The sequence below is a fragment of the Zingiber officinale genome, chromosome 6B (assembly GCF_018446385.1).
Source record: "Zingiber officinale cultivar Zhangliang chromosome 6B, Zo_v1.1, whole genome shotgun sequence".
Taxonomy (NCBI): Eukaryota; Viridiplantae; Streptophyta; class Magnoliopsida; order Zingiberales; family Zingiberaceae; genus Zingiber; species Zingiber officinale.
The window spans coordinates 84742610-84762054 of NC_055996.1; the positions used below are offsets into that span (position 1 = coordinate 84742610).

General features: G+C 35.8%; 1 protein-coding gene across 1 annotated transcript; it reads left to right on the forward strand.

The window, feature by feature from the left end:
* The first annotated feature begins 2026 nt into the window (after positions 1–2026).
* Positions 2027–18540, forward strand: LOC121992909 (tRNA-dihydrouridine(47) synthase [NAD(P)(+)]-like). The gene is made up of 11 exons (XM_042547546.1): positions 2027–2432; positions 5559–5675; positions 5755–5991; positions 7063–7291; positions 7391–7656; positions 10943–11215; positions 15216–15497; positions 15637–15757; positions 17729–17898; positions 17978–18084; positions 18263–18540. Exons 1-10 carry the CDS (start codon positions 2163–2165, stop codon positions 18074–18076), a joined length of 2064 nt encoding a protein of 687 aa, XP_042403480.1. The 5' UTR covers positions 2027–2162; the 3' UTR covers positions 18077–18084; positions 18263–18540.
* Positions 18541–19445: the final 905 nt, after the last annotated feature.

Genomic DNA, 19445 nt, shown 5'->3' on the forward strand with positions numbered 1-19445 from the left:
TGACTTAATTTTGAAAATAGCATATAAGAATAAAAAATAAAATAAATAAATATTTACAAAATATATATGTGTATTTAGTGTTGTAAACAAGTCGAGCCGAGTTTAGGGTATTCAAGTTTGTTTGATAAGGTAACCAAGCCGAGATGAGCTTAAAATGAACCAAACTTTTGAAATGAGTGTTCAAGCTTGGCTTGATTTATTTTTTATGAGCTTGAGCTTGTTCGAAGCTTGGCTTGAGCTTGGTTCATCTAGATGTTATTAAGCTATCAATTCAAGCTTGGCTTAAACTTAGTTCGAGCTTGGTTGATTTAGATGTTATCAAACTCTCAATTCAAGGTTGCTTGATTGTTTGAAACTTTTAGTTGTTTGATTGGTTATTGAGTTTGATAATTTAAATTTATTTATTTTATTTTATTTTATTATTTATTTAGCATATTGAAAATAGTTTTATTAATGAATATGGTTCGTGAACAATGTTCACGAACGTTAACGAGCTGAACACATATGTGTTCAAGATTATTTATTTAGCTTAATGAGTTGTTCAAACTTGTTTGTTTAATTAATCTTATATATATTGAACGACCATAAATAAGCTCTTACCAAGCCGAACACAAAACTTGTTCACGAACGTTTGGTTCATTTATAGCCCTATGTGTATTTATGTTGTTGTTTTATCGGTAAATTAGAGATAAATTCTCAATCACAAATCTAATTTTGTATAAAGTTCTCATATCTAAAAAATTTTTATTTCCACTCTTACATGTAAAATTTTATTTGCTTCAACTTGGTCATACAAAAAGTCTAAAAACGAGTATAATTTCTGCTAAATTTAATAATTTAAACTATAATCGATTATATTTTCTATTAAATTGAGCATGATTTTTTTCGTACTTAATATAATTTCTCCTAAATTCAGCATCATTCAAAGAAATCTATTATATTTTATATCCGTACTATTTAAAGAAAATCTAGTATATTTTTCATCAAATTGAAGTGGAAAAAAGTCATGCTCAATTTAATAAAAAATATATTAGATTTTAATTTAATATATTGAATTTAAGAAAAATTATATGTATTTTTAGATTTTTATATTTAAGAATAGTAAGAATAATTAGATAAATTATATTAGTATCTTGATTAGGGAGTGAAAATAAAGATTTTTATTTGTGATTGGAATCTGCATATAAATTTTTCCATGATTTATTGATCGATATTATATTAGTTTATTTTGGACATCGTATATATATTTAGACCATCTCCAACCGGTGTCCTTTTACACCATTTTGGTATAAAAAGGCCACCAAATCTCCTCCAATGGAGACCCCAAAACTTGCATCAAAATGGTGCAAGTACAGATTTTTTTAAATATAATATATTATAATATTAAATTTATATTTAAAATATTCTTAAATATTATAAATTAATATTATTTATAATATGATCAAGGTGAAGTCTCGTCGGCTATAGATGTTGATACAACAATAGATGATAATACCCGATTTCAATAGTTTATTGCTAGATATGAAGGAATAAAAAATAAAAATGCTCTCTTTGCCCTTAGAAATGCATTAATTGAGGATTTGTGAGAACAATTTGGTAATTTTGATAATTAAGGTTCATAATGATGTATTAGTAATGAAGTGTTATTTGTTTTGTGAAAATATTTAAAAAAAATTATCTAAATTGTTTATGATTGTGTATTATCTTTAAATATTAAATAGTAGTATGTTTATTAAATTATTTCTAACAAAATTACAAAATACTAAATTTTAATTTTCTTGTAACTAAAAATATAATATCATAAAAAATAGTTATATGTACAATAAATTTTTTAATTTTAATAGTAATTATTATTGTAATAAAAATATTTAATAAATTAATATGTATGTTAATAATAAATTATAAGATGGAAAAATAGGATATTTTAAAGATTTTTTTTTTTTTTATGTAGGAAATGACATCAAATTGATGTTGAAAGTGCATTAAAATAGACTTTGTAATTTGTAATTGGAGAGGGTCTTGGTAACCCTAAATCCTATGAATCTTACGAGGTATCCACACCGCGCGATGAACTCAGATAGTTCCTTTACCCCACTACGAGTATAACTGGCTCACGGCTGCCGCTCCGAAAGACAGTTGCTAAAAAACCTCGTGCCTTCGCCATGGAACCTCCACTGGAGATGGAGTCGGCGGTCGGCGGTGAGAGTGTCGGGGTTTCCGTATTCGAGGGCGCCGCCTGTCCGGGACCGGAGGATTTGGTGGCCAGAGCAATAGCCCCTGTAAAATCCCAGTACTTGCGTGCTCCTCCTCCCAGGTCTGGCTCTCTTGGCAGTGAAGTCGTCGACAACGCCAACGAGAAGAGCAGTGTTCCGAAGGTAGTCGTTACCAAGGAAAAGAAATCCCGGCGGCAGCTCAAGAGAGAACGAAAGCAGGTTGCTTTTTTTGTTGCTATTCTTGGCATACGATTTGCTTGGTCTCCTGAGTTCTGACTATACTAATAGAATAGAATGGTTTTGTGACCACGTTCCAGTGTATAATTGATACGTAGAATTATTTGAATTTTCGAACGAGAATGCTTTCAATAAAGAAGCGATTGCCATTTCACCTTCATCAACTAATGTTTTGCAAATATTTGTGTGCTTCACCTCCTCTCGTGCAAGAATAGAATCTAACTTGAAAAAAATAATATTATTTAGAAATAAAAGACCAACCTGTGTTTCTTGCAATTCTAACGACCATACTGATTTCTTTGTGCTTTGTCTATGATTATACATTCAAACCATTTATATGCCTTAGTTCAAAAGGTATTTTATTGCTTATTACTATTATTTCCTCATCTCGTGTTTGAAGCATATGAGTTATTATCTCCTTTTTTTCCCTAATCCGTCAATAAAGTTTCTCTCCATTTGAATCAGGTTATTGGAATATCTTGACTTGAATATTGTTTCCACTTGTTTAGGTTTTTGACTTTTTTCTTCTTTTGCCCTTTCAATGATTATTCTCACATGACATGACTTAATCTACTTAAAAGTCATTTTCCATTTTCAACTTGTGTGTCAAGAAGTTACACACTTATTTTTGCTGTGAATATTTTGTGTTAGACTTTAAAGATATGTCTGGGAATACGTGCATTTTATTTTGTCTTTATATATGATGGTACACAAAGTGCCTAGATTTCTCATCAAAACTAGATTGCTGTTGATGTATGATTACTCACCTTTAGATATTGTTTTCTCCTATAATAAGCCCATCGTTTTTTTACGAGAAAAAAAAAATCTTTTGCAGTCAGAAGTGTTGGTTCCTCCCTTCTTATTAAGGTTTATTATGGGATTTTATCTTTGATAAAAGATTAAGTTACCAGTTCATATTTGATATACTATTTGAGCGAGTAGTTTTAACATGCCAATTTGATGATCCGAAATCATGTGGATTGGACTCAAGGGTAGGTAGCCTCGATCAAGACAAAGCTTAGTTGATAAACATCATGGATCAATTGTGGAGCCAAGCATGGAGTCAGAGTTGAATTCAGAACTCGAAAATAGTTATCGAGCTTGGATAAAGATCCGAAGACATGCTACCATGTATTGTGTTTGATGTTGTACTTTTGGGTTTGTTTTGAGTAAATCAATTGCATTAAGATATATATGAGTCTCTAACTAGAGTCGTTACTTAGGGGTCATCTTGTTTCAAACTTCCACACTTGTGGAAACTCCATTAGTTTGGGTTAATGTTATTCATCCTCGTGAGGTTTCATTGTTGACTTGTAGACAGTGTTTCTTGTAAAGGGGTAGTTTAGTGGATTTGTGAGTAGTAATGCACCTTATACGACGTAGGTTGTGGAGTATTTGAACCATGTTATATATTTGCATTAGCATTATTAATTTTATCTCACACTTTTGTACCCACATTTATCACATTTATACTTGTTACACACACTTGCTGCTAACATTTAATTGAGATGTGTTTAAAAATTTAGGGCTGTCTATCAAACCCCTCTCTCTTCTAGCTGGGCAATTAGGATCCAACAAGAGTAACAGCTCATTCAATATAATTTCAAACCACTAGACATTATTTTAAAAATCATTAAGCACTCTTTAGTATTTGCACCTCTATTTATATCAAACAGTCTGAATCTTAACTGGGGATGGAGCTGGATTCTGTGTTCTAGGAGAGGGAAATTCTGACTTGTCATCATGCATAATTTGCTTCAACCATTGCTTGACTAAGGCTTACCACTATGATTCAGTAAGAAAGTAGATAGAAACTGACAAACTGCTGCATAAAGAACAGGTAAATCTATCCAAGGAAATGTTATATGAGTAGCAGGATGTAAAGTGGAATGCTGTTATGAAGTATGTGTGTGTCCTAGGTTGAAACCTAGGCAAACTAGTGGGCAAGTTAAACATGGAAGTTGGAGTGCCTAAGTTGATGTGGTTGTTACTTTGCTAATCTAAATAGAAGGAGATGTAATGGTGGAGTCTGGAGAGGATAAAGAGCTCGTGTACTTGCAGGTGGAATTTAGAGATGCAAAATTTGAATGGGGAAGAAAGAGTCATAGTGCCCACAGACTTTTGGATAATGAATAACAAAAGAAGAGTATCTTCTTTTTTTTTTTTTTAAAAAAAAAGAAAGAGGATACTATCACAAGAGTCAAAGTTGCACTGTGAAACAAGGTCACAATGGCCACAACCTTTTGGGTAAGGACTATTTTGAAAAAGACAACGAATAGAACAAGTGCTTATCATATCCTAACCTTAACACATTAGCTAAATAGAAACAATTGAACAGCCCAAGTCTGAGGGGAAAATGATACTGACAAGAAATCAAATATGAGAATGGATTTTGTCTACTAAGCAAAAGAAGGTAATAAATAATGAGAAAACATGAAGGTGCCTTATGTTTAGTTTGCATTTTGGTTTGAAGTGAATAACAGACACCACCGCAAAGTTGTTAATGAACATAAGCTACATAGGTTCCTGCAACTGCAGTGAATCAAGTGCATCACTTATATTGATTTTTTATATACAAACAAATCTATGGAATTTCAACATCTGTAAAAAAAAATATACAAGAATTATCCCAAACTTTTCTTAGAAGCACCCAAAAACATTACTTTTTTATTAGTTATTTGAAATTAAAACTTTCATGGAAGTGTATAATACAAAAGATTTTGTTGAGGTGTAGTTTTCAAATGTAGTAGAATGAGGATGCAAGGAACTAGTCGAAGTAACATTATTTAAAAGTTCTTTTGAGCTTTTCCTCCAATTAGTGGACTGATTTCTTGAGTTTCTGCCCCCAGCAAGCTTCTTTTTGAGGATGGAGCTATCTCTTTGCTTTCACAAAACTTTCAATTATTTTTCAAACAAAAATAGCTATAGCCTACATTTTTAAATCCTCAAGGTTCTGGCTATCATGTGCAGTGATCTTTAGTGTTATGTGCCATCACACAGACTTTTCTTAATTCGCTTCAACCTATGTACATGCATAGTTGATAACTTTTTTTTTATTCTGTATTGTTATACCTGAAAGTAATTATTTTTTTTTGAAAAAAATTGTAGGAGCAAGAGTCTGCAAAAAAAATTTGTCCTGAAATTGCCAAAACTGGAAATATTGGTGCCTGCCGTTATAATGATAATTGTCGCTTTAGTCATGATTTGGATGCATATTTGGCAGAGGTAGTATCTTCTCAGGGATCATTTTCCATTCTACTACTGGTTAATTGCTGAAGAATACTTGTTCTATGCTGTGCTGCAGAAATCACCGGATTTGGAAGGGATTTGTCCATTCATTAATGTTGATGAAACATGTCCCTATGGGATAACTTGTAGATATTCAAATACTCACAAACAATGCACATCATTAAAGCCCAATTCATCTGCTAAGAGGAGCTCTGAGGTTAATTGTCTAAATAAAGATCTGCAGAAGCTATTGTGGAAGGACAAAGTTAGTTTTCCTAAGGCAGATTTTCAGCTCCAGCTCCTTGGTCTAAAGGTAGGTGGAAACTCCAAAGGTCCTTAATGAAATGTAAATTTAGAAGTCATCAATCACAAACCCTTGCTTGTATTTACCTCAAAAGATGCCTCTTCTTTTGCCTTTGCTATGCTATGCCAAATTATCATCTCTCTCTCTCTCTCAATAGAGATTTCAACCAACTTCACACCTACTAAGACATTATATATAACTTTCATTTATATTCCATGGATTAATAGGCACATTTGGTTCCAAATATATAGCTTTGGGAAAATTATATCTTTTTTGAAACATCATCCAGCAATCTCATTTTGGCCTAAAATTGAGCCAAATGTCATTCTTGACCCCATGGAACTCTTTGGATCTCCTATCTAAAAAATAAATGGTTCTTGCAGATCATCAGCAATTCTGTTTAAATAGGAAACATGGCAAAACAGGGGGCCTTTTGGTGCACTCTTCTGATATTTCCATGAAATAAGTGCTCTTCTTGTAAATATCCCAGTTACAAAGTATTTATTGCTTGAAACATCTTTATTATTCTATATAAGCAACTAGTAACAGAATTTCATTCATAGTAAGAAGTAAACTTTGCGCAACGATAAAGTTGCCTCCATGTGACCCGGAGGTCACGGGTTCGAGTTGCGGAAATAACCTTTTGCAATGCAGGGTAAGACCGCGTACAATAGACCTAATGTGGCCCGATCCTTCCCCGCAACCACCCTTTTTAGCAAGAAGTAAACTGAAAGACTGACATTCAGACCATTGCAGGACAGTATTCTTATTTAATACTTTAATATTAGTGACTTTCTCAAGATCAAAGAACATACCAAAGCTAATTTTCCTTTTGTAGTTATGAATTCAAGTTAATATAGGTTATTACATAAATATCTTCACCACCTCCTATCTCCCCATAAATGCCTTTGATATGTTCTGACATTGGACCCGAAACTAGTTAACCAAGCTCAACTACTCATCTTTGTAAAAAAAAAACTGAGTTTCACCTTAATCTATTTTTTTAATTCATGTTCAAATTATTTAAAAACAGAATCATGGTAATTTCCTCTTTCACTTGCCATTAATTCTTCCATGCAGGTGGGTAAGAGTAGACATATGAATTCAGAAGCTGATATTGTTAAAGACCATCAGGAAGCTGATAACAAACAAGTGCTTTGCAGCTCTGAATTTACACAAGACTGTTCTCCAATGTATATAGAAAATGAATGTTTGGGGAGTGATTTTATTTCTGAGGACCCCTCCAGACTCTTGAAGAAGCCAAAGAGTAAATATGATGAGAGCAACTTTGAATCAGATATTAGTCATGGTATGCTCTATGATTCATTTTGTATAATTCTATTGTGTTGAATTTCCTTTTTCCCAATCGGTACTAACGGTTTATTTGCTGATTGAAAAATGTGGGCAGGAACAAACCTTGAAAAAGAGAAAATTCAAGATGGTCAAGATTGTAGCTTACATAATGGACAGGAAAGTGTTTCATCTGACTGCTTGTGTTCTGAAGTTGAAAGTCTGAAACCACATGCTAGGGAAAGAAAGCTCATTGACTTCAGAGGGAAGCTATACCTCGCCCCCCTAACCACAGTTGGGAATCTTCCCTTCAGAAGGATATGCAAGGGTTTGGGAGCAGATATTACATGTGGGGAAATGGCTATGTGTACAAATCTCTTGCAGGTATGCTGTCAAAACTCAAAACTGTGGTGGCCCAAATCATTATCTTTATCCAGTTTTGGTAGTCCCTACTATTTGAGCATGCAACATGAATTATCCTCTATTTTTTTTTTATACAAAGCTATTTTTACTATAATGTTGGTATCTTAAATCACTTATTATTTTACATTGATGCTTGCATTGTTTTTTTTTCATCACTCACACTTTTAATTTTAGTCAATTCAATTTAATCTCGCTATAGTATCGATGGGTCATGTTTGAAAATATCTATAATATTCGAACCTATTTTTCTCATTTTATCATTGCTTGTAGCTACGTCTAATTACTTTTGGATGGTAACACTTTTGTGTTCATATTTTCTAATAACTTCACACATCTATTTTAGCATTTTTCATCTCTGCTAGATTATCTTTTTTGTATTAATATTTTCTAATTGACTAAAATTGATTGATAAAGTACGGTGAATTATATGACTATCATATAATCCTCTAGCCCAAGGGATGTTATAATCACCTAAGAATCTAGAAATTCCTTCTCTCTTTTTTTCCCTTTCAATCATCAATTCAATTTCAAATACCAACATTATTCATAGACACATTTTATGGAGCTCCCTTCTATTGCCCATCATAAGGATGACAATGGGGTGAGGTAGTGAGAGGTATGGGATGTATGCTTCCTCCAAATCCTTATCTTATCCTGTTTTTCATGTAGGTCAAAGTTAGATATGGTAATAAAATCTAAATTAAATACTTATACATATATATATATATATATATATATATATATATATATATATATATATATATATATCACTTTACCTCGTTTTGTATATGTAGGATATATTTTATTTCATCCCCTTTTAAAATTACAGGATGGGACGACCTTAATTAAAGAACCCTCGAAAGCTACAGAGAAGGATGTTGTCCCAAGGACATTTCCACTCCCACGTCAAGAACCTAAACTGTCATCGTTGATGATTGATCCCAATTTTATCGCAAAACTTGTTGCAGCTAAAGTTATAGGTTATCATCGTCCCCAACTGCCATATTGCCAACCCTCAGATATTACACTGTTAATATTGAGGCTATCCGCTTTGCAATTAGTATTATTATTAAACATTACCTAACTCAAAAGCTCTGTGATGACTGATGCGCAGGTTGACACTGAGGTCAACATGATGACTCCAATTATTGTTGCATGTTTCACCGCTTTATATTCAAAGCTATGAACCATTCATAAACAATTTCAAAATTATGCAAACCGATTTCAAGCCCCTTCTATGCAAAGGAGATTGAGTTGCCTCTGCCTTTTGCAAATGCAATACAAAATTTTGGTGTCTTCACACCACATGGAATACAGCAAAACTACCTTCGCATTCCAGTATACGCTGAGAATGTACAGAGAAGGATGATCCACCTGGTTTTGGGATGCGGGTCCTTACGAAGCATATGTTCTGTAATTGAAATCACTTGGAATACCTGTCAAGTCAGTTGATACCCAATTGAAGACTGGCTCTCCTTGGTGGACTTATAATTACCAGCTCTACCATGATCATTATGATCTACGTTGCATATTTCCTCCGAGTAACTACAGCGATCACACCTGCATACTGGCTAGCATGTTCTTGGGTACTATTGGCAATCCGCCTTCTCCGACTCAGATCATGACTCATTTGTCTAATGACGCATATGCTCCCGGATGGTTACCAGTTCAGAGCCTTTGCTGCCCTGTGCCACGCTCCCCGCGAAGAGTGGAACTAATAGTTGCTCTTGAAATGAGCACCTTTTGATGTAGTTGCAAACTTACTTTCATTTTGCTACTTTATTATCAAATTGTAATGCTTGCATTTTGAATTCATAGAAGACTGTTTTTGTTTTTGATTATGGTGTAACAACTCACTGGAAGTTATTAATCATGAGAAGCAAATTGCCATCCCTACAACCAATATGTGACCATCACAAGTCTTAAAGTTTTTTCTCCTAATTTATTTTTCTTCCTCCCAAATCATCTTCTTACTCAAGTCCTCCTCCTCATCTGCATTAGTCACAGTGTTGCTGCCTTTAAGGTCCTGACCCTGTTGCTACATTTGAGGTTTTGTACCAGATTGTCAATCTGGTGTTGCCTTCTTGCTCAATGTGATCACGATGTTACTATGCTTCACTAGTAGCATCACCCTTATTGTGTGCTTTGTATAGCTAGGAATGCCCTCCATGTTGGTGGCCAAAGTGTGCTCTAGGTGATCTCATCAACATTGAGCAGGTGCTTACGGGCATGCCATTGACAAGGCTGTACTGCTGAACATGATGTTGAGGTGATCCTGGTTGGTAAGGGTGGTTTCAACAGTGCGTACCACCTCAAGCTCAATAGAGATGTCATTGGGGATGGAGGCATTTCTGGTGGCTCCAAGGTCATGGTTGGTGAAGAGCCTCTCATTACACGCCCCAAGGCTGCTCATTCCGCAAGTGCTATAGAAGGAAGATAATTTGGAGGAGAAAAATAAATTAGGAAAAAAATCTTTAAGATTTGGGATAGGTCTGCGTTAACTTATGGAGGCACCCTCCATAAGATAATGTATGGAGATTTCAGAGAATGTGTCCCACTATTCACCTAATCACTTTATTCTAGTAATGATTCTACCATATCAGTTGAGGCCAACTGTTCAGTTTGAGACCATATTTCAGTTGTTTGTGTTCAATAGATGCCGGCGCAATATGCGAATAGTATATTGGGTTACAGAGTTTACAAAAAGAAAACAAAAGGAGTGAATTAATCTAATAACACAATAGGGAATTTTGTTTTGGAATGAAGCCATACTACCTAGCTTCATCACATAGCATTTTAAGCAGAATTTTCTTCAAGTTCATAGATTTCCAATATGATAGGAAATTACAGCTTTGTTGCTGTTTGATTTTTCTCGTATTATGTTATATTCAAATGTATGACTAAGTACTTAATTTGAAAAGGCCGGTAGCCTGGTATAAATTGGATTGACCCACTAATAACTCAGGGCCCAAAAGCTTAAGCTTCTTGAAATGGCCTAATTTATAGATCAACTGATTTAGAATGAATATCCAGATGGCCTGTATGTTGTGGTAATGATTTGTTTATTGTAATTGTTTTTGGTTTGAAGTGTGATTTGAATTAGAAAATTCAACAGGAGAAACCATGAAAATCAATCATTCGTAAATATTTCAGTTAGCATCTTCTTGCCAAATTGTAATCAGATAGGGACCTTTTTCTACAAGCTTGAATTTTCCCCTTTATATACTGAAATATTTTGTTGTATCAGGGACAGGCTTCAGAGTGGGCACTGCTGAGGCGGCACTTGTCGGAGGATACTTTTGGTGTACAAATTTGTGGTGCTTATCCTGATACTGTGGCACGTACTATTGAGCTCATCGATCGCGAATGCACAGTTGACTTTTTTGACATCAATATGGGATGCCCAATTGATGTTGTCGTAAACAAAGGTGCTGGATCTGCTCTAATCATGAAACCAATGAGAATGAAGAGCATTATTCAAGCTGCTGCGTCCACAGTTTTGACACCTTTGACAGTGAAGGTATACAAACCTTGTACTTTCAAGTAATTTCTGTACTATTGTTTTGTAATAACTTATTTAATTTTGTTTTTATTATGTATACTATAGCACTTCTTTTTGAAATTCTGATATAGTTATCGAAATACAAAACTGGACAGAGCATCAACCTATCCAAGTTCCATTTCATTGGTTCATCAACAATTGGACTGATCTGTTGGATTGGCATATATATTAAATATATCAAGGAAAATTTCTACAGGCTTCACTATCTATTTCAACTACTGTTTTTGTAGAGAACAACTCTAAAGTTTAGAAGAGTTGAATTTTTTAAAAGAAGATGAAGAAGAAGACGGAGATCTTAACTTGGAGAGGAGAAGAAATTTGTAGCCTCCAACAACTATTTCAACAGCTATGTTGAAAGGAAACAACTATAATGTTTAGAGGATATGAGAACTAGAGATGAGAAGAAGATAAAGATCTGCCTTGTATAGGAGAAGAAATTTTCAGCCTCCGATAACTATTTTTTAAATAACTGATTTTAAAGGGAAACATTAGAGGAGATGAGAATTGGAGAAACATTACTTTGAAGTGGAGAAGAAATCACAGTAGTAGGATGAAGAAGATGATGAAATCATTGCATACAACCTCAATCCTCATTTTCATCTGCTGCCAGTTGGCATGAGACAAGAGACTAGAGGATTTCACATGAGATTTGAGGGAGGATTAGGTGATAGCGGACTAAGTTAACCTTTGCTATTAAGGTAAAGCTGTTTTTGACAAATCTGGTCCATTTAGTTCTTCTAAACTGCCCACACCTTTCACTTCATTTGCCTAACTTTTATGTGCAATCCGCCTGGGCCTTTTAGAATGGCTGCATATAGAGGACCAAATATAGGGTATGTGAATTGGATCCCTATTCAAAATGCTCAAGTGGCTATTGAGATTGATTTTTAGAATAATACACTTAATATATCTAGGAGACAACTTTTCTTTGGTAGGAGATAATAGATGAACAACATAAGTACAACAAAATGATCCTGGTGCATTCAAAAAGAATGGTAAAGCAGATCTAACCATGAAGAATAGAGGAAGATAATATTTGAGGTGGTAATATACATGGTATCTCTATCATGTGTATTTTTTTTAACAACCCCTTTTTTGCTGGGGCATCTGATAACTAGATAGCTGTGAAAGAATGTTCTAACTAGAAAAGAAAGACTTGAAAGTACGGTAGAAATATTCTAAACATTCTCACTAAAAATCCTAATGCACAAGATGTGAAAAGTTTCAGAACATTCTTTCAGTAAGAAAAACTGTCATTCTAGAGTAAGACATAGTCATCAGATGGGTCATTCTAGAGTAGGACATAGTCATCAGAATGTATCAAAATATTTAATCCAAGTTTTGAGTGGACACGACTAGGATGTAGTCATCAACATGTATCAAAGAAAATGGTGCATAAGCATGCTTATGGACACAACTAGGGAATAAAGACTGGACACTTAAAATTCATTAGCTTCGCGAAACCAATATTTTGCCAGGTATGTAGATTTTTGGATTGCCCCACCAACAATGGATCTGAAGAGATGTTCAGAACAAGTGCAGACAGAGGTGGAGATATAGCTTGCGGGTAAAATCCTCAAGACTTGTGCTCTATGCCAACACTCTTCTTGGTTCATGGAGTTGAGACTTGTGTTCTATGCCAATACCCTTCTCCGTTCATGGATCTGGAAACAGAGTTGCTATTTAGCAATTTAGTGTTGTTACTAACAATAAATTCAAAGGAAATTCAAGTTTGTAGGGGGGAAGTGATAATGATGAAGCAATATGGTCCTACCCAATGTCTTTTATGAGTGTGAGAGGCCCTTTGCAAGCATGACACTGATAGTAGATGCCGGTGACGTAATACTAAAGAAAGGATTGTTGTTATCAGATATGTGTTCAGAAGTTCCTGAATTGAGGATTTAGGTAGATGGCTCAAAGTACGTGCTAGGAAAATAGTGAAATTATCTCCATGAGTTAAGAGGGATGGAGAAATGAGTGGGGGTGTCGATTGTAGCTGGAGCTGGAGTTTCCGAGCTTACTCTTTAACAGAGATGAAGACAGTGTAGCTGGCATTGGATGACTAACTAGTGGTCCATCATTTAACATTGGATCTGACTGAACCACGTGAGAGATGTGTCCTTCAAATATTCTCATTCCCATAATGGATGCCCATCTCTGGATCTGCCCTGGATGCCTCTACCAGACCCTTCTAACTCTGGATGAACTACAAGAGCAGAATGGTCCATTCTAGCTCAAACTGTGGGGCAGAAGTAATAGAGTCGTGTAACATCTTCATATAAGTATCTGATAGTGAGGGAATAGATGTTTCTCCAAGAATCTGCCTGCATTGGCTCAAGTTCAGTGTGCAGTCTGAAGAAACATAATAGCAATAAACTTATCATCATGAGTTGAGCATCCAATTGACACAGTGGAGAGCTGAAGTAAATGTCTGTAATCAGTAGCAAAAGCTTGAAACTGACCCAGATAGGTAATCATTCTATTTCAGATTGACGAAATAGGAAGAGATTCTCAATCACCTTGTAAGTGCGACAGATATCAACAAAGCACAAATCATGTGCATTGAAAGAAAAGAAGCATTGAAAGATGCTCATAAGATTTGGATCAATGGCTTGCCAAAGCAGAGCCGATAATTGTCCGTCAGTCCTCGCTTGTTCAGCTCTGTCTCACTATCTGACTTAAGAATATTGGCAGCTCATGTGATCAGATGTGTTAATTACCCTTGATCTATGAACCAAACCCTGATTGTTGCAACCCAGGATCCATAGTTATTCCCATTTAGTTTCTCAATGGTAATAAGAAAAGAACCTGCAAAGAATAGAGTTGATAAAGTTGGAATTCTTGAGGATGAAGGGATGGTGAGGTGGTTGAGGAATACAACCTTGTGGGGACTGAAATCCAATTCCAGCAGCCACGCAAAGCTGAGAACAATCACTTGGAAATATAGGAAGAAGCAACATGAAGAATACTGCAGATTAAAGGGAGAATACTAGTAGCAAAGTGAAGAACAATAGCAAATCTGTATATGGACAACATCAAACTGCAGATGCTACAGGGAAATCGACAACAAAATGCTCCTCCTGTATCTTCTGCTCTTTTGGTTCAGATGAAGCAAGAACCCAAGACAGAACTGTCCAGATGAGGAAATTAAGAGGATGAGCTATCAGCTCCAGTGATGAGGAAGAATTAGCTGATCGAAGGAGGTGAAGAACAATTGGATGTTTGTAATGGCTCCATGCAATTCATAACTTAGCAGAATTTAGAGTGTGGTTCTATGATCTCAAAATTTTATAGAAACACCTAAGATTGAGTTGAATCACCTAAAAGGTGGAGAGAGGAGCTGGAAGGTGGCACACTACCATATGGGGTGCTCTACCTTTGCTTCTGTTGACAGGAACTATGTAAGTTAGAAAGGTCAGAAAGGGGTGGTGTTGGGACACGAGAGGAGAGTTCCCCAAGATTCTAGCTCGGCCATCTGCTGCTAGTAGGAAGCAGGAAGAGCTGAGGAGGGAGAGAAGTTGAAGGTGAGCTTCTATTGACAAGGATTAGGAAGAGGGATCATACGCTGATAGATGATGCTGACTGATATAATGATATTCTAATGGTGAGGCCAGATGTGCCATCTGTGATGAGGGTAGGGGGCCACTCAGGAGTGAAACTCTTGTTGGAGAAGGAAGGATGAACAAGAGGGGTGATGGTAGAACAAATTCTTGCAAAACCATTTTCTGAATTACTATTAGGCTAGTGACTGATTCAACATGCTTTTACTGGTTTTGTAAAAACATTTCCTCTCTTATAATAAAAGTGATCTATTGATGGGCGATTACAGTTTTTCTTAATCCAATTGCCTGATCTGGTCTTGTTCATGTAATTACAGTGCTAGCTTAACTTCTTCATAATTATATGGTAACATAAGAGGGTATGGTCCCTGATTTGCAGTATATTTATGATGTTCTAGGTAAGAACAGGCTATTTTGAAGGGAGAAATCGCATTGATTCTCTAGTATCAGATATAGGCAAATGGGGAGCCTGTGTGTTGACTATACATGGTCGATCACGACAACAACGATATAGCAAGCTTGCTGATTGGGATTACATCTATGAATGTGCTAGAAAAGCCCCAGATGATCTGCAAATTTTAGGGAATGGTGACATTTTCTCATATACTGACTGGATCAAGCGTACATCTGACTGCCCTCCACTTGCATCCGGAATGATTGGTAGAGCTGCTCTAATAAAGGTTTCTCCTTGCCTACCATTTTTCATATTAACTTCTAAAATTTTGAATTGTTTATGGTATTTAATTTGAAACTATTTTCTTATTTGGTAGTCATGTCTTTCATGCATCACTAATTTCTGTTCTTTGTCCTAAGTAACAGCCTTGGATATTTACTGAGATTAAGGAACAAAGACATTGGGATATTACATCTGGAGAGAGATTTAATATTCTAAAAGATTTTGTACAATTTGGCCTGCAACATTGGGGCTCTGATGCTAAAGGTATGTTCATTGAGGCATTAAATAAGAAGTAGGCTATTATCCAATTTTCAAGAGACATTGGCAATACTTCTATATTACATTCATAGTTTCTGTTGCTCAGAAAGTGGTTGTGTATAGGTACCACGGCAGTGTTTTTGTGTTTTGACAAGGAAACTTATATGCCTGTACATGCACACACGTTTGAAATGGACATACTGTTAGAAATGGATACAAGTACAAACTTCATTCCCTACATAAGTATATGGTAATGGAAGTGTATATAAGCCCGTATAGATAGCAAATTTTGTTTGAAATTACATCATAATTTCTATATATGAAAATTCTGAGTGCTATATTTTGACTAAACTAACACAGTCCATGTAGAGTAATTCTTGTTCCAAACTACATCATAGTTTCTGTAAATGAAAATTCTCAAGTATTATAATTCTAATAAACTAACACCCAATTCAAAAATTACAAATGCAGTTGATGATGAAATGATATTGCTGAAGGACATTTAAGTAAACATGTAAAACAGTCTGAGTTATATAGTGGCGAACGTTACTATATGATTAGACTGATTAATTATGATGGATTATTAACATGACTGGTCTATTCTATGCTAGCAACATCACTGTCTTCTAGATGTTTATTTATGACGGTTTAATCTGTTGGATATTGGAGCCTTAATGGACCAATATTGGTTTTATGGGAAAATCGGAATGCCATCAATAGATAGAAGTCATAATTGACTTCAAAATTGAAATCTACGTTTCGCGTAGATAGATTTAGACTATTAATTTGCTCAAAACCGATTAAAGGTGAATGAGAAATTAATTGTTTAAAGTCGGCCCAAATAAACATTAATTACTCATTAATGATATATAAGGAAATGCATGGGAGAATAGTCCCACATCGGAAATTTTCGATGTGCATTCTTTGCTTATTAATGATGCTGTGTTAATGGAGTTAACTCAGAAAAAAAAGGACAGGTGCTCGCACCTGTGAGCCCGCCACCCGCCACGTGCGCAATGGGCGCTTTGTAGGCGCACTTTGCACTTGGGGCAAACGGATGGCTACCGTTGATCAAAGAGGTGACTGGACTGTTGATTGGGGCAAACGGATGGCTACCGTTGATCAAAGAGGTATGATGGATCGCCGGTGATGCGATCTGGAGCTTTGGATCGCGAAGAGTCACGATCTGACCACTTGGGAGGAGACTTGATCTGAAGCGTTAGATCGAATGGATCAGTAGATTCAGATCCGATGGCTGATGACAATAGGCGAGATCTGAGGGTCACAACTCTTCAGATCTGATGGATGAGATTAAAGTGGGATATATGAAGGGTTATAACTCTTCAGAATGGACGATCCAGATCGATCTAGCCCAAAGAACACACCCAAAAGGCATTCAACCTCTTCATTTGGTATAAATTGAACCCTCTAGATGTTGGAAAATTCATTCGAATCATCGAATTCATCTATTCTACTCTCTCTTGAGCATTCATCTCATCTTGTGCATAAAGAGTCCAAAAAGCCTACGAGAAGGTTCGCTGGTCTCGGAATTCGGAGTGCTACGATTCCGAGACGTTCGTCGTTGTATCTTGGGAATGAATTGCTGCTATCCGTTAGCACCGTAGCGGAGCAATATCGTTTACGGAGATAGTGTCGAACACTAGCCTCGATGATCCATATCAGTTTGCGCACTCCGGGAGATACCGTTCCCAACATAATCAACATTTTCTGATTTGTTATTATCTTTTGTTATTTATCTTTTAGATTATTGTATAAAAATATTTACCTGTGCATTTCATGGGTATATACAATTGAATCAAGTTTTAAGGTGAAACAAATCACTAAATCAACTATTGTAAGAATTTTTTGTTTCCCCTTTCATTTATCTTCTGTATAAACTCTGATGCTGGATTTTTCTTTTCCTTTGTTCAGTTGATTCATATTATGATTACATCCTCAAATTTGAAACCCTTGTAGGTGTGGAGACAACACGGCATTTCTTGTTGGAATGGCTTAGTTACACATGCCGCTATGTACCAGTAGGTCTGTTAGAAATCATTCCCCAACGTATAAACTGGAGACCACCTAGCTACTATGGACGAGATGATCTCGAGACCTTAATGGCATCTGATTCAGCTGCTGACTGGGTATGGATAATTGTTAACGTGCATCTAGCTGAAAGAAGATGTTTGATTGTTTACCGTGGTTAGTTTGGTAACAATGCAGATTCGGATAACTGAGATGTTACTTGGAAAAGTTCCTGAAGGCTTTAGTTTTGCACCTAAACACAAGTCTAACGCATATGACCGCGCTGAAAATGGCTAACGCATGAGGTTAGCATTTTTCTTCTTTGTCTTCTGAATTGCATATATAACCCAGTTATAAGTTGATCTTGCGATAATTCGATGTGGATGAAAATATCTGATGTTAGCCGACCCCACCTAGTGGGATAAAATTTGGTTGTTGTATGAAAATATCTGATGTGGATAAGTTGATCTTGTAACATTACAGCACACAAAGCATTCAAGATCTCGGTGTTGGCACAGTATATGTATGTTAGTTTCTTGATTGTTCTCCTGTTGCTACTATAAGAATGCACACGCAAGTTTTAAGGGAATGGGAAAAGAGTAACTGTCAAATTTCCAATGACCGGTTGGAGCGTTTGCCTGTACCGGATCACCTTTCAACTCTTCTATTTACAATGTAACTCAGAATATGTGCATTGCTAATGTTAGTACTATTTATTTTACGACATTGAAATCATTTGTTTTCTAATGAGGTTCAAGATATCATGACTTTTACTTGCAGAAATTATTCAAGAGATTAATAAAAGTATTTGGTGATAATTGTATTGCCTTATGTGGGTCTGATTTAATTCGTTCTGTAAGCATCAATGCTAACCATCCATGTAAATTATTAATGCCTTGTCTATTATGTTATGCTATGAAATAGAAATGTGCAATTTACTTGTTTACATAAATGCATATTTTTCCTTCCTCTCTTTTAAGTAGTGCCGGTCGTTGTCTATGACTGATGTGAAGATAAAAAGAGCGGAGAGAATGGAATGGTGGAAAGAGACAAGCGACGAGGAGTTAAGAATCAATGGAGCCAATAGCCCACTTTATGCGACTTATTCATTTAATGGATGAACAGGAAAGACAAAACCAAAAAGAGGTATACTGGGGACTTAAAGAGTCTGTTATTGCTCTTGATCAGAGATGATCATTGGACAAACAAAATTAAAATTCGCCACTTCTTTGCACGTGTGTGCGTGGGCACAACTTGAGCTGTTAGTATACTTGGCCACCAATTACTTGAGCAAGTGTGCTTGTGCTCCGACGAGCACATTGTGCACATATGCTTTGGCACAACTCCCTTGAGCCAGCCCTCCACGCCTTTGCCATAACTTTGTTTATCTAGTTTAGTTTGTTCCTCTCAGGTCGCAAGAGGTGATAAACCTTGAATCCTTGATCAATCAATCCCCTCATTCGACCTCAGCCCATCGATCTGAGTCCAAACCGATCGTCTCACCGGTTTAGTCCAGTCTCATCGACGCACTCATTCACCGGACTCATTTATATTTAGGAATAACCATTCTATCCTAATTCAGTGGGCCTGTACAGGGAATAAAAAGGTTGAATTCAAACTTACTTTATTTGTTTTGTTTTTTTTTCCTGTCCGAATCAATCTCCAT